The 16,331-nt window shown below is 35.9% G+C and overlaps 1 protein-coding gene across 14 annotated transcripts in view; it reads left to right on the top strand.

The window, feature by feature from the left end:
- Nucleotides 1–16,331, top strand: part of EVI5 (ecotropic viral integration site 5) — a 75,997-nt gene that overhangs the window by 25,658 nt on the left and 34,008 nt on the right. For 8 of the 14 annotated variants that reach the window (XM_072932501.1, XM_072932499.1, XM_030278612.4 and 5 more), the window contains 8 exons: nt 326–469; nt 1,501–1,590; nt 1,698–1,795; nt 3,179–3,239; nt 5,175–5,228; nt 7,550–7,582; nt 8,141–8,287; nt 14,439–14,573. In XM_072932501.1, coding sequence (XP_072788602.1) covers nt 326–469; nt 1,501–1,590; nt 1,698–1,795; nt 3,179–3,239; nt 5,175–5,228; nt 7,550–7,582; nt 8,141–8,287; nt 14,439–14,573 — 762 coding nt within the window. The remainder of the gene's footprint in view (nt 1–325; nt 470–1,500; nt 1,591–1,697; nt 1,796–3,178; nt 3,240–5,174; nt 5,229–7,549; nt 7,583–8,140; nt 8,288–14,438; nt 14,574–16,331) is intronic. The other 6 variants (XM_032749765.3, XM_032749764.3, XM_072932504.1 and 3 more) reach the window with 3 other exon arrangements.

The following is a 16,331-nucleotide window of genomic DNA, read 5'->3' as shown; positions in this document are numbered from 1 at the left end:
AGCCTTAGATGTTGTCAGCTCTTTTTAGTAGCCCATTCTAGTAATTACTCAGGGATTTACAAGCTTGATTTCCCCTTAGGATCAGGAAGTGTTTTTGTTATCTGCTTTGCAGGTAGACATTCTACAGACTATTCTATATTGGGACTTTAGTAGTTACATGGTTCTTGATAATGTTGAGTCATATCTTTCCTAGTCCTGTTGCTAGTACATCTGTATTAAGTATCAATTACTTTCTTGTATTCAAAATTTGTCAAAAACATGTCTGCACTAAAACTACAAGCAAAAGCTTAACATACTTGTGTACTTTATTCCTCTTCTTTTCCAGGAACACCTTCCAGAGCTTTATGTGCACTTTCAGTCTCAGAGTTTTCACACTTCTATGTATGCATCGTCATGGTTTTTAACTATATTCCTTACAACTTTTCCACTACCAATTGCAACGAGAATATTTGATATCTTTATGTCTGAGGTAACTACTAAATAGTAGTCATATATTTCAAGAGTACCTGTTGAAAGCAGTTATTTAGGTAGTGGCATAAATCCCATCACAATGGACAAATCTCATAGTCTTGCTTTTTATTTCTTATGCTGATCAGATTATTTTAAGGGAAGGTGTCTGTGTGTGCAGTTTGTCAAGGAAGAGCAGCCAAGGCACTGAAAGTTGCTATTGTGTGTAGCTTTGTGCTCTAAGCCTGTTGAAGTGTTCCCAAATCTGTTCTTTCTGGGTGCAGTGCATTAGCATTGCATGCAGCAGGGACATCCATTCCTCAGTATTGTGGTGAGTTTGCAGTGGAAACTAATGCTGCTTTCAGACCAAAGTTGAAGTTCACTGCGGATATGCAAGCCAAGAGTGTATGTGTGGGGTGTTAGTTGTTTTTAATTGTCCGGATGATGATTGGTGCCAAAGAAATTTAGGGAATTATTCAGTGTCAGTATCACAAAGACACCTATGTTGTGTTTAGGATTAGAGCTTTGCATAATTGTAATTAGTAACAAATCATAGCTTATGCTTGCCCTGCAGTCAGCTTTTAGAAAGCAGTAAGTGAAAGGTAGATCCTTTCAGCTTGCTCCCAGGAAAGTCCAAGATGGGGTATATAGTGAGACATTCCATTATTCTCCCCCTCCCCCCCAAGTAGTTTAACTGCATTGTACTGTGTCTGAAATTAAAATAGCTTTTTTGAGAAGTACTGGGGATTTTTCTACTAGATATACTTAAAATGGTTGATAGAGCTGACCTAGAGAATTCCTGTAATTTGTGATTTTGCCTCATCACTAACTTCTCTGAGAGAGATGTCTGGTGTCAGGACAAATAGCCAGGCTGCTTGACCTTGGAACAAAAAAAAAAAATATAGAAGCAATTTGTTGAGAGATTTTTTTCAGTAGCCCTTTTACTTGTGCTTACTTGGGTGAGATTTCCAATGTTAATAAATAGTAGAAAAACTCTGTACTGTTGACAATGGCATGAGTAATTGTTGGATATTTTTTGATTTATCTTTTCAGGGTTTAGAGATAGTATTTCGAGTGGGTTTAGCATTACTTCAGATGAACCAGGGAGAATTACTGCAACTTGACATGGAAGGAATGTTACAGGTAAGCTATGGTTATAATATTTTTAAGAGATATCTGAAATGTGTAGTGTGTGTATATTTCCTTGCAGCTGTTAATTATATGTAATCTTGTGCTCTGATTGCTTTTAGCACTTTCAAAAGGTCATTCCACATCAGTTTGACAGTGGTCCAGACAAATTAATCCAAGCATCTTACCAAGTCAAATACAATGCAAAAAAGATGAAAAAGTAGGTATTACATTTTGAAAAAATAGATTTTGCTGTTGCTGAGTTACTGTTTGTTTGCTCTTAAGATTGTTATTCAGTGTTTCATTTTGAATTTTCTGTATTTAAATTTTTTTGGGATTTTATACTATATAGACAGTTAAAACCGCAGTTCTGTCTGCAAAAATGATTCTAAAGTAGTATTTGCTATTTTTCTTAAATAGAATAAAGCTAAATCTCATTTACAAAAATAACTAAAAAAGTGTTTGAAGAAAAATGCAAGTTATGGGGAATTACAGGGCTTCTGTAAAAAGGAACTGAATAGGAAGACTGGGTAGGGGGTGGTTTTCTAGTGGGAGGGGATATGGGTTTTTTTTCAGGATGTAAGGAGATGAAACTTTTATGATCTCACCTAAATGGTAAAGATTTTAGTTCTCATGAACTGGAAGAAGAATCACAGTGCTAAAGAGTGCATTTATAGTCGAAATTAGTGCTGTTTAAAATATAAATTGATAAAACTTTGGAGTAATATTGACAACAATAAAACAACTTTAATGTGGGGGTTGAATCTTGAGAATACTACTACTTGTTGCTGTTGTTAAGGTTAGTTGCATGTCTCTTCTGCCTTTGGTAAATTTTGTTTTGATTAGCAAGCTGCGGATAGTGTGATTTGCAGGGTTGAGTTGGTTGGGTCACCCATTGGTTGTAAAGTACCCTATGTTCATTGTTGCCCTGCAGGTTGTGCCCAGAGTCTTCCAAACTGAATTTGTCTATCTTTTTCTTTTTGTTTTTTTTTCTTTCTGTCAGTAGCCTGTGATCAGTAGAGTGAGCAGTCTTCTCTAAAAAAGAAGTAGCAACAAAGCTTTCAGGAAAAATATTTTCTTGGCAAACCAGTACAAGTATATGTAGTTGAACATCCACCATTCCAAGTCTGAACTTCCTGATATGCCTTCTGTAGAGGCATTGTTATCTCAGCTTATGGGTTTTTCTTGCCACTTTTTTCATTTGGTTTGCTGGGGAGAGGCTAAAATTGGTTTATATTTAAGGTATTTTTCTCAGATTTCTTTGCATCTTTTTTTCCAGGCTTTCCAAGCTCTGATTTCTTTTGGCTGAATCTATTGAATTGGTGACTGTATTACATAAAGGGGTTATTACAGAGTAGCTCCAAATTGCTGCCACTGTAATGTATCCAAGCAAGCTCCTGCACTTCAGAATGCTGGTTCAATCTGTTCATATCTACTGAAATCTGTGTTTAAATTTAAGGTCCAGTCTAAGCATTTACAGAAGTGCATTTCAGAGGAAAGATCAATAATCTGTATCTCTGTTCCACTGTTATTTGTTAGGTATTACCAACAAGAAAATTATCCCCAATGTTTCTGATCATAATTTACTATTTCTAATTTTTAGGCTAGAAAAAGAGTACACTACAATAAAGACAAAAGAAATGGAAGAACAAGTTGAAATTAAAGTAAGGAGCCCTCAACAAATTTATTTATGAATAAGTTTAATTCCCAGATGGGGGGATTACAAGTTTGATCTCTGCATGTAGCAGGACATAATTAAGGTTCCCAAATTATTTTCTTTCAGCATTTATATTTGGGATGTTTGTTCATAAAGGACATCTACAGTGAAATTATTGAGACTTCTGGTGGACATTAAAAAAAAAATCTCTGGGGACCTTCTGTACTTATTTTTTTAGTATTTCCTGCTGACAACAGCTTAAAAATAGATGCTCTCATTTATCAGAGGTTCTAAATATGCTGGTTTAGATGTTGGTGCTCCACACAGGAGGTTTGTATGACACATGTTAGGATAGACTTCATAGAGTGCACTTGAGTGTTTTGTCTTTGATTTTAAGATCTTGATTTTTCTTATGGATTGGACCCAAATTGTGGTTTATCTTCTGTCTGCAGTCACTTTTTCTTTTGGAGCTTTTGCAGTTTATGCAAACTGGGGGAGTGGGGGGGAAGCCAAGCTGCCACTGGAGTTTATTTTTCCCTTTTTACTAACTGACCTATTTCCTGTATGTACTTAAGCACTGCATCTTTTTGCTTTTGTGACATAAATAGGCTTTTGATACCTTTTTTCCCTATTTCACTTTTTTTTCCTCACAGCATGTTGTTTGATCTGGATTTTTTCCCTTGTGTTTTTAGCCAGTTCTGTGAGAAAGGACAGTGGGAGAAATGATGTGGAAGTATATTATATAAAACTTCGTTGAGGGACTTAGGTACAGCCTTCCTTCTTCCTGTCCACTGCTGGTCATTTTGCCTTTCAATATCAGTTTTCAGAAAAATGGCTTTGAGATGCACCTGGGAGCACAAAGGTATTAGGAGCCTTTTCAGGCAGTTTATTGTACCAGGCAGTGAGGCAGTTAGCAGCATGAATACCTGCTGTAACAGCAGCTGAAATCAGATTTGCAGGGCTCAAATGACAGCTCTCTGCAGAACAAGACAAAGTAAAACCATATGAAAGACAACTGTAACTTTAGAGTCTAGTATATGAACTCATTTCAAATCCTTTCCTGCTTATTGCCACCATCCCCCCCCCCCACCAAAAAAGGAGAAAGCAAAAAACCTCCCCAAAAGAAAAGCCATGAAGCCCTCTCCGACAAAAAGCAACCAAAAAACCCCAACCAAACAATGCAAAGCTATCTGTTTCTGGGCCCTATTTTGGCCTAGAATTAATGTGTTAATAATTTCTGACTTTAGCAGAGCTGCTTAGCAGAAGAGACTATGTTAGGGGAGATAGAAATAGAACCATATTTTGAGTTTTCCTTTTAGCTTGGCAGAATAAAGCATTTACTGAACTGATATCCAATGCCCTGTTCTGAGGGGTACAGATCTCTTCTATCTGAATGCTGACTGCTAAAATTTACAGAAAGTGCACTTGTAAAATACAGAGTCCAGTACAAGTCTTTCTTACTTCTGGGACATTTGATGTTATTCTCAGTATAACCTTACAGATGATGTAAATTCTTTTGAGGAAAGGGAAGGAGACCTTGTAGCTGCCTCATTAGCCTGTCCTGCTGTAGAGAGTGCACTGTCATGTCCCTTAAGCATGAAGACTTTGATGGGGAGCATCTTTATGATGGGGAGGCTGTCAAGTCTGGTGTGGGGTTAAGCCCCATGGTTCACCTGCAGACATACAGCTTTGAGCAAATGCAACATAGATGCTTTTGCATTACATGAGATGTGTTCTCATTTTCGTTTTACCAAGCTGTTTAAACTCATATTTTGAGCTAGTACATAATATGAAAGAATGTTAAGAAGGTCAGAAATTATTTTCGTATTTATATTGATTTTCTTGGATGTGATGAGATAGAAATGTTGGTAGTTTGCTTTGCTTTTATCAGACTTTCAATTAATAACTTGAAAAATGGATTTGTGAACTGTTTGCCTTCCAGAGGTTACGAACTGAAAATAGACTCCTAAAACAGCGCATTGAAACACTAGAAAAAGTAAGTATGTTGGGGATTAGATTTAATCTCTGTTAATTTAGACTTTATTGATAGCAATTTCATTATATGAAATGGGAATCTCAGAATGATAGTTTACTGTTTTCCTGATAATCTCTGGTGTTTACTAGCAGTGCTTAGCCAAATAACATGGCTATTGCCAAGCAATTAGGGTCAATGCTTAAATATGTAAGGTTATGTCTACTTCTTAGTGCTTATAAAATCAAACATTTTGACATACCCAGTTTGTGTTGTACTGTTTTCTTTCTGAATTAGAAGCATATGTTCAAAGTCCAGAAGACTCCACTAAATAGTGGACTGGTTGTTTGGGAAAAAAGTCATTGTGAGAGAATCCTCAGTTTGGAAATTCTGAAGTTGCTTGGTGTTTTTATGTAGGAGCAAAATGACAGACCTACCAATGACCAGAGAGATTGCAGCATTTATACATTTATACTGAGAACAGGAACACTGCCATTCATTTGTTCTATGTGGTTTTGAGGTTTTGTGGCAATTTTGGGTACCTGATGGGGAGAATATCTAAAGACTTACTTCTCTTATGTTTAGTCTGGAATAGAGTTTCGTTAGGCTTTTTGATAACTGACTGAAACTTCAAAAGTATGCATGCGGATTGCTGTGGATATGTTGCCAGCTGTTCTGCAGTGGCCTCTGCTGTATCCTGGTATCACACTCCCTGTGGCGGATTGCATCTGAGCTGCTCTGCTCAGGAATGAGAGCAGGCCTGTCCACCTTAAGCACTAGTAGGGACCATCTTTCAACAAATGGGATTGAGTGCTCTTGTGAGTTAAAAACAGTTGTTCACATTTCACAGGAAAGAAAATTATAACATTTCAATTAAGAGTGACATGATTGAAAGACGTCACATTTAGGATGTTAAATCCCACTGCAATTTCTTGAAAAGAAGTTTGTCTATGTCAAATTCTAATTAACTGGTTTCAGAATTTAGTTAGGAAAAGACAAAATAATGTCACATTGTGAAAGTTGTGACCAAAAATACAATTTTATGAACATTTTTGGTTCTAGTATTGGAGATTTATAAAGTGAATGGAAAAGAATAGGCTCTCTTTAAGAAGCTTGAAACTGTAGTGAATCATTTCAATGACCTTGGTAAATATGTAATATTTATTATCCTTGTTTTATACTTAACTTGTAGAGGTTTGAAATATTTTTTTTTTTTTATTCTGAAGTCCAGGATGAACTGCCTCATGTTAGTGCCTTTGTAAATTCTCTGCTTAGAATTTCAGAATTCACCTTCAGGTTATCCCAATCTGATGAGAATTAAAATAATTCAAAATTGGACAATATTATCTATTAATAAGAATTCCTGAATATAATTATCATCGCAGCATTTGAAAAACAATAAAGTGTGAAAAATACATTAAAATCTTCTGTTAGAAACTTACTTTTAAAATACTTCTCCATCATTCAAACCCATCTGATTTAGTTGTGATTTCCTTAGTGTACCTTAACTTCTAAAAAATAGCTCTTATCTACTAGTGTGAACTTCAGTTTTAATAAAAGCTTCAAGGACAAAGGTCTATGAATAGATGTATTTCTCTGTTGTAGAATGTTCAAAAAATTCAGTGGTTTCAGGGGTGATACAGTAGAATTTAATTAAATGCAACTGCTGGTTGGTAGGGCTTGTCAATGTGCAAAAAATGATTTTTTTTTTTTGCAAAAGTTTGGCAACAAATGAGAATCTATGAACTACTCCATGAGTTACTGCAAGAGTTCAGTAAAACAGAACATTAGCTGTCATAGTTGACATTTCCTACTTGTCTGTCAGTTTGCACCATTTAACTGCCCTGCTTCATCTTAGTGGAAGCTGTAGGTTTGCATGAGTGCCTCAGTGCTTATCGGTGGAGTTCCCTCTGTGCTCAAATTATGCCTTTGTTTCATGTTGTGGGGGAACTGTAGATTGTGTCTTGCATCTATGTATTCGATCCTATCAGATAATGTTTCAGTAACTTTCATTAATTAGGGAAGCAAGCCATTCAAATAAAAGCACCCAGTCTCCTGTAGGTGAATTTAAAATGTTACAAAAATGTGGATTTGAAACCTTTTTTGTATCACAGATGGATTGTGTTAAATCTGTTGCAGAAAAGGCTGCTTCCTGGGACCTTTGGACAGAGTTGCCTTCATTTATATGAAGAGTTGTTAATTTTGCAAAAAGAGTTTGCACAAAAAAATGGGTAGAATTTGGGCATTTTCTTTCTATCAGCTCTTGGTCTTTTTTGTCACTATTATCAGCCCCTTGTGTTTTTGTTTCCCTTTTCCTCATTCCTATCTGAATTTTTCCTTTGTAGGAAAGTGCTTCCTTGGCAGATAGATTGATACAGGTATAGTCTTTTAGTCTTTTACTGTATGACTCTCTTCCTACTTATAAAAAACCCGACTGCTTTAATGCATGCATTTTTGCATGCTGTATTCTGTCCCTGCTTTGCTGATTTGGAATAAATACAGAGCTAATGCATCTTGCTAGAAACTTGTTTAATTTTGTTTACTAAAAATATATAAAACCAATACCTGCACGTTATAGTAATTTTCCTAACCTACTGTAATTTTTTGTACAAATTCCTGTGGCAAATGGATTCTGTGACACTGTATTAACAATTAAATTGAATATTGTGAACGTCAATCTGTGCATGTACAACTGAGTAATAATGCATGAAAGGAATTTTACTGAATGCAAGTACAAAACTGTGCTTGCTAAATGGATGCTAAACTTTATGTAATAAAGTACTAAAGCAGCTGTTTAGTACTACTTAGTCCTAAAATTTCTACCAATTGTACTCTGTGCTGTTTGCAAAACCAATCTGATTAAAAAAACAGCATCACAAAGGCAATTTTCCTTGGATTTGTCATCAAGTGCTTAAAAAAATAAATTATGTCCTAAGGGACAAGTGACAAGGGCCCAGGAGGCTGAGGAAAACTACCTCATAAAACGGGAGCTGGCCACCATCAAACAGCAGAGTGATGAGGCCAATACTAAACTGGAGCAAGCTGAGAATACCATCAGGGAGCTCCAGCAACAGCAACAATGGGTAAGGAGCCTGGCAGCACATCATCTCATTTTTTACCCTCACATGTGTTTATTTTATCTCATCATTATACGACATGGTCTCTGTGCTGTCTTTGTAAACCCCTGTTCATTGTGATTTGCATTCTTAAAATTACCCAAATTGGATTAAATTAAATTTCGCTCTGTTCTCCTGATAGATGAGATTCATAACCCTGGATAGGTGCAAGTTATGAGTCAATTAAAAAAACTAAACAACATATCCACAATTAAGCACACCAAGAAAAAACTAAAAAAAAACAAACCTACAAACCAACCCAAAACCCTTCCACCACAAAAGAAATACTAACAAGAAAACCACACATACAAACTCTGATAGCTCTTAATGCTAAGAATCTAGTAACTGCAAGTTGTGTCACTCTGTATATTCAAATTTGAGAATCGATTCACAGTGCCCTTACCTAGTGCATAATTTAAGTCAGTTTCTTTCATGTTAATGTTTCTTCTGTGTACCCATATTTGTTTTCTTCCAAGTATACTTAAATTTACTGCTTGCTGAAGTAGAAGAGTATCATCCCTGATTTTGGAACTACAGAACTTGATTAAAAAGTGTGGGTTTATGTGCATATGGAGAAGGAAAATAAATTTTAATGGCCTTTTATGGTGCTGTATTTGTGTGCACTCTGTGTTTGAGGTAGTAAAATGTTCAAGACTTCTGACTGTTGCTGTAACACGGAAGTTACTTTCCTTAAGACACTTGAAGTGCTCAGTATCTTCCCTTTGGGGGGACAGGGGGAAGCATTTTAGCATCTTCACTTGCTGAATAAACTGTGCACTACTAGTGTTGATGTGAATGTCTTCATGTTGTTTTAAATAACTGGTATCCAAATACTTGTCTGGAGTTGGGAACTTCAGGTGTATGAAATACAGCTTACTAGAACTAAGTATATTGCAGCTCCTTACCAGGTTTCTTAATGTCAGTATGGCAGGTTGTTTTACATGTCTCCCACCAAAGCTCTAGAAATACCTGTGTCTCATATTGGAAGGTAAAGATGAGATTTACTGTTAGACTGAAAAGAAATCACAACTTAAATGTAACATTCTAGAACTAGTTTATTACATCTGTATAATGCGTTTCAGTGTAAAAAAGATACGTATTTTAGAATAGTTGTAACAAGTGATTAATGAGCTGTTACTTTCTCATGTGAAATACTGCTTTTTATAGAACTTGAACAATTTCTTTAGGGGGAAAAATATGAAGAAATTATGATTAGGAAGATGGGAATGGTCTAGTAATGCTTTCCAACACTTTTAGATATTAATCTTTCAAGTGAAATACAATGAGAAACGTTTATAGACATTTGGATATCCAGCTGTTTTATCCAGCTGTATTGTCTGATGACAATAGTATACACACCTTTGGAATGTATTTTTTAGAGGCATCCATGTTAATGACCTGCATGCAATTAAAAGTTATTACAAGACCAAGACACTGTATTTATTTATTTGTTAATTGGTGGGAATATGACTTTTAAAGCTAATGCCTTTATGCTGAGGACCTCATCAGTGATGGGGAGGCCTCACAGGCTGCCTAGGTATGGGAATTAATCCTGTGCAAAACTTTAGATAACTGTGGATTGCAAATGTGGCTGGGTTGGAGCTGTGAGTGCAGACAACTGGTTAATTACTGCAGGAGTGGAGAGTAAGTTAAATTATGAGCACGCTTCCTTCTTTCCATGCTTGCAGCATTGTTTTCCTCTGCTTAATCGTGAACATGGCTATAGGAAGTTGTCTATGTGTGTGGAACTGAGAATGTAAATCCATATGGTTATAGACAGATTTGTGCCTAATAACAATACTTGTGTTGGCTTATTCTGAAGTGCAAGGAATAGCACTGTGGCTTTAAGACCCACTGGAATTAGACAACGGGGTGAAAGTGGTAAAATGGTTTAAAAGTGAGGAGCGTTTGCTGGATGGATCCGGTCCTTTAACTGTTTCCAAGGGTGGGAGTGGGAGCAACAAATGCAAGCAGCTGCGTGCATTTAGGGCGCCACCTGGTGGGAAAGCATGGATTTGTTTGGAATGTTGGCCTTTTACACTGGTTAAGTTTTTGCCACTTGCTACTGCCAGTGGCTTTGTTCTTGGCAATACTCTTTTTCAGTATTGTCTTGCGAGTGTCTACTTTAATATTTTCTTCTCTAATTATTTCAGCTTTGTTTATTGTTAACAAAAATGATTGCACTGTAAACTTGTAAATCACTGCATAGTTACTGTGCTTATGTAAAGATACAGCATCTATTGTATATATTTTATCATCTACATCTTTCTCAGTCTTGAATTGTCTGTTTCACCATGATAAAAAACTGTTTCACCATGATAAAAAATGATATGAATCTCTGAATAGAACTGCCTAAGGGTACTTGCAACAGCCTCTTCTGAACAACACTGTGGGATTAAAAAAAACCCACTGTTTTGTTGGTAGCAAAAAATTATCAAAACCGTAATATTTCTAAGAAGGTTAATATATCCTTTGTAAAAAGGTTATGCATTTGTATTTGAGTATTATCAAGGGTTTATGCTATCTGTTCTATGAGATTGGATAGCATAGGTTGGATGGCTTAAGGGTAAGTATTGAAAGTACTTACTGGATTTGTGTCTGAAGAAATTCTCCCCTGCAGCACTTTTGAATACAGAGATGGGTATAGGAGTATTCTTTTGATCAAAGCCCAACATCAGAAGCCCAAATTACATACAAGTTTATTTCTTCCTGTGCTAAACTATTTATAGGGAGTTTTTAGTTGAACTAGAAAGACTTCATTATGAAGTGTGGAGTCTTCTTAAAGAGGTAATCATTATACTAACGAATGATACTAATCTCTCTTTGGCTTGTCTGGTCTATAAATGTGGAAGCTTGCCAAAGGCAAGTCATGGTGTGCTACCAAGTGGTTAAGAGGAAGGTGGCTTCTTCCTCATACTGCTGGTAAATCGAGAACTGCATAGAGGAAGTTTTGCCTGACTTGAAGGAAATGCAGAGTTTTCTTTTGAGGCATGCTAAGAGCTATGGTATTTGAGCAATTAGGGGAAAGGGTAATCAGCTGTTGTAACTTACTCCTGATAATTATGTGCTGAAGGTTTTATTCTCTGTTCTTTTCCCCCTTGTGTTTCTAAATGAAAGCGGTAGCTCCTTGCTGGATGTAAACACCTCCAGAATGCAAATCTTGTCTTTCCCTGTGACATTGTAATTGTCAGTGATTACCCAGTTCATCAGTCTGAATGCTTTAAAATTGAATCTAATAAACTGGAGGTAATCAAGCTAAAATTAGTTCACATCTTATTTTTAAATAGGCTCTTCAGCTATATTATGTGAAGATAGAATTTTAATTGACTAAGCATTCAGATGGAAGCATATGCATTTTGCAAGGTAATTTATAGTGATGTATTTGGTTATTGTTACAGCAACTTCATAATGCATAGTTTCTTTTCAGGAACTTATGCTAAAATGACTTATAATACTTAAGAACGTAGTAATTGATATTGGAAATATATGCTTGTTAATGAGTGTTGCAACTTTATGGAAGACTTCACTTTATTTTGCAGTATACTTTCCTAATACTGTGTTCTGATTTGCAACAAAAAAGCAAAAAATAAGAATACTGCATTTAGGGAAGTACTACAGTTAGTGCTTAAATGTGTAAACAAAGTTAGCTGGGAACTGCTGAATCATCTGTTAATTGCTCTTCAGTATAGTGTACCAGAGAAACATTGTGTAATTGTATCTGTCATCAGCCAAAATAATATTTGGTATGGTTATGTTTAAGAAAAGTTGGGTGAAAATAAATCCAGTTATATGAAGCCCAGCAAGGACTTGTTTCTTTCAGAATTAAATGGCTGTGGAACTACAGTTTTAGTCCTTTATATTACTTCTATCTCTTCAACATAGGAAAGAAAGTGTTACTGTGGTTAAAATGTTTGGTGCCTGAAAGTCTGTATTTGTGTTGTGGCTTTTGTCAGAAATTCTAGGGCTTAAGGCAAATATATAAAAGCAGATCTTTTTCTTGCAGTCAATTTAAAAGTAGTTTTCAAACACTGTTTTAACTATAAACTTGTGTTACTTTTATATACTAAATTATTGAAATTGTGCTTTGTTTTACTAGGTAGCAAAATGCACAACTTCTAGTTTGTGAATCTTGATTTCTTCATTCTTTTGATCTTGGCTGTAGTTTTTTGTGTATCAAGACTTGATTTAGAGTTTGTTGTGGCTAAGTAGATAAGTACTCTTAACATATTCCTTAGGCAGGCAAAATCTAAAGACAGATTTAAAGAAGGCATGGTTCATGCCTGAAACTGGATTAATAACTTTTCTTACATTCTCCATTACTAATTATTTGATAAACATCAATTAAATTTTTACACAATACACTTACATTATTGCAAAATCAGCAGGTTCTTCAAATCTGCTGTTTTCTCTCAGTGTCCTGGAGAACACTGCATTTGCATTCATTCCATATGTATCACAGCCAGGAATCTAGAATATGAAATGTAGAGGCCATCTAAGTTGCTGTGTGTGTCATGGGATGGACTTGTACAAAGAACCAGGGAATCAAAAAGAGTGGTTGCTTCTTCTCTGCCCCTGCATAGTGTTACATATGGTACTTGTGTTGCTACATGATGTGAAGCAACTGTAGAAACGAATTAGCATTGTTCACCATCCTTTTCCTTACACTCAAATCAGGTCTGCCTCCACCGCTTGCGGAGGCAAGAACACTGTGTGGGTTGAAAATAATAGGAATTCGATTAGTATTGTATTAGAGGGAAAATTAGTATTCATGTACAAGGATCATACTGTGTCTGTGTTCCACGTGTGTTCAGGTGCACACAGTATGCAATGACACTAAAAACTGCCTGCCTGAGTTGCCTTTGCCTTTTAATGCTTTGTACATATCCCCTGCATTACAGCTTCCTGTAGGTACATATATACAAGAAATATAGTAACACTAAGAGTAGAGTGTACATTTTGAATTTGGATTGTACTGCAAGTCTTGACAAAAGGTTTAATTGGCATGCAGAAATATACATTAAATCCTTGTTTTGTCCTGTTTGCCTTTTATTTGTACATAAAAAGTCAGGGAGTGTCACACCCTAACAGAAGCATGTGGAACTGAAGACTTCCATTCATTTTTTTACTGTTTTTTAGATGCAGAAAACTAAATTGTTTGATGCAAACATAATGTAAGACACAGCTGTATCTTTAGTATAATGAATAAGCTTTAAAAAGTTAAATTGTTAATTAAAACTGAATCTATGAATCCAAGCATAGTACTTATATTTCACAATGTAGTTAATGACACCAAAAATATATTATTTTCCTCTAAATGTAATTTTCAGGGTAGCTATGTAAATACAGTAACTAAACAACTATGCTTTGAGGATTTCAACACCCACTTTTTTCTTCAGTCAGAAATTTAAGGGCTGATTTAGGTTGGTGTTGCCTATCAAGCAAGTCTGACAATCTGTCAAACTGAAAAGTCATTTTGAAGTGACCCAGGAAAGAAATAAAATTTTTTTTTTTACTATTGATTGGGGGGGAAAGTTAAGAGTCTTTTGAATAAGTGCTTCAGTTGGATATATCTGAATCTCAGAAGGAATATCTAGAGTGTGAGCAAATGAGACCCAAGAGGTGGAGTGAAGAAAAGAGCAAACCAAAGTCATTGTGCATTGCAGCATATGTAGTTTTATTTTAAAGCCAAGATTATGGAAGGATTCTGTTGGAGTTCAAGTGAACAAGGATTGGGTGATACTTGTACTAACCTTGTAATCAGTTAAGTCTTCCCCAAACATCTTTTTCTGCAGATCACAAAATAATCAGATTGTTTTAGAATCTTTTAATTTGGTGGACAATGAGAGAAAAGTGTGAGTTGCTGCTTGTCAGTACTTGTAGGGGTCTCAGTTTTGTCAGACACATTTGACTGTGTGGAGGTGCAGTTATTTGAGAGGCAGAACAGTAGGGATATGTTTGTCAGCAGTCTGGATTGACATTAATAGACTTGTATATGGTAAGCACTTATGCTGGTACCCCTGATATTAAACATTTGAATGTAGTTGTCCCACCAAATCTGGTATATAAAACCCCTTTCAAACAATACCTCATACTAAACATATTTCTGCAAACTTTGTAGCATAAATGCAGTTCACGATACAGTGAAGACTTTGTGCTACAACTGGAAAAAGAGCTGGTCCAAGCCAGGCTGAGTGAAGCAGAATCCCATTGTGCCCTGAAGGAGATGCAAGATAAAGTTCTAGAGATGGAAAAGGTAAATCAAACCAGGACCCTCTATATAGAACAGCACTAGAAACAGACTACAGGTCCCTGTCATTCCTAGCAGAACTGTGCTCTAGAACCTTCTCTTCTGTGCTTCTGTGATTGCAAGACACTTTTCAAACCTGAAAGTATGACAATAAAACTAAGGTCTGCTTGCACTGGGAAAGATTTGTGAATAACTGATCACTTTTCTTCTATTCCTGAGGCTTGCTGTAGTGGAAAAATTTGGATTCTGGTGAAGTCCTGACAGGAAACATCAGTTGTTTCAAAATTATATCCTGCAACAAGATCTTTGGACTTAGAGTGAGCATTGAGATGATGTGAAACTAAATAAGGGGAAGAAGAAAGGGTTCAATAATTACCATTCCCATGCAATTATGGGCAAGGACAGAATCTCTTATCCCTTCACTGCTCAGTATCAGAATTTCTACTGCTTTTTGGGTGCCATGCTAGCTTGTAACTTATTGATGACAGAGTTCAAGCTGCACTCAAACCTACTGTCAAATATTTACCTTTATTTGAAGCAAAATTTAGCTGCAAGATAAAATAGCAGAAAAAAAAAACTCAACCAAGAAACAATAACTGACCTGGTATAAAGCATGTTTTTCAGATTCTGTTGTACTGACTTTGGAATTAGTTTCCTTAGGAAATTTTAATGCCCTATATACCTAGGCTTTGGCTAGAACTTATGAGCTAATTAGATTAACCCACTGGAGTCAAGATTTATTTTTCAGTGATCTGATGGGCTTAGTATTAGTAGTGTGGTAGTTTTTACTGTATTGACCATTGCTAAAAATTCAGGATATAAAGTACTTTTCAAAATTCAGGAAACTACTTAATCTTCATCAGCATGGAGACAGCATACAATGAAAACTTATCTGTGAATAAAAACTGGACACATACTCAGACATACAGTAATATTTCAGTCTGTCATGATGAACTTATGCTCATGAGAAAGTGGCTGAAGTGAACTCTCTCAAATTCCTCCAGTATAGCTCTTTACTGCTGTAAGATGAGTCGTGCAAACTGGGGAGGTTCTGCTGAATAACCCGAGACTTGCATGGGCACAATGACAGTGCCATAAGCATTCAGAAACATACCCTCTCATTTCCTTTAATTACCAATACTCAGATCCCAAAATTCCCACTGAATGCTAATCAGTGGCTGTTGTGCTGTGTTCTGTTAATGTTAATCAGGTGCTTTACTCAACTCTCAAGAAAACCTGACAACTGTCACAGTATTATACATCTGCAAGAACGCTTGATTTTGTTGAAAACAACTATGGGGAAATAAAGTAGAAAGTGATGAAGAACAGTTCAGATTTGAATATTTGGTGACCAGTGATTTGTTGTAGGGATATTGTAGACATTTTCTACCCCTCTTGTTTTTCTCCCATATTTCCATTATTAGAATTTCATCTGTTTTGCTTTTCCTGGTGTTTTCGTGTTTTCTGTTTAGCCTTCTCTCACCTTTCTGATCTTTCCTTATGTGTCTTGCACTTTCATCTCTAAGACCTCTTGACTGGTTGTTGTTTATAAATATTAACAGATGCTTCCTTTGTCAGCATTTCTGTTCTCCTTTCCAAAGGCTGATAACCTACTTCCTAAAAAATTAACTTCCATTTATTATTTTTCCTGTAAACCTGTAAAGTTATAGCTTTAAAGTGTAATTTCAGTTCCTTGTTGCTTTACTTTTTATCAACTAGATCAAAACCTTTCAGATTACTCTCCATATTTTGATGGTGTGTTCA

Source organism: Taeniopygia guttata, chromosome 8 (assembly GCF_048771995.1).
Source record: "Taeniopygia guttata chromosome 8, bTaeGut7.mat, whole genome shotgun sequence".
NCBI classification, from domain to species: domain Eukaryota; kingdom Metazoa; phylum Chordata; class Aves; order Passeriformes; family Estrildidae; genus Taeniopygia; species Taeniopygia guttata.
Note: the sequence above shows the minus strand (reverse complement) of the source record. Positions and strands in the feature narration are given on the sequence as shown.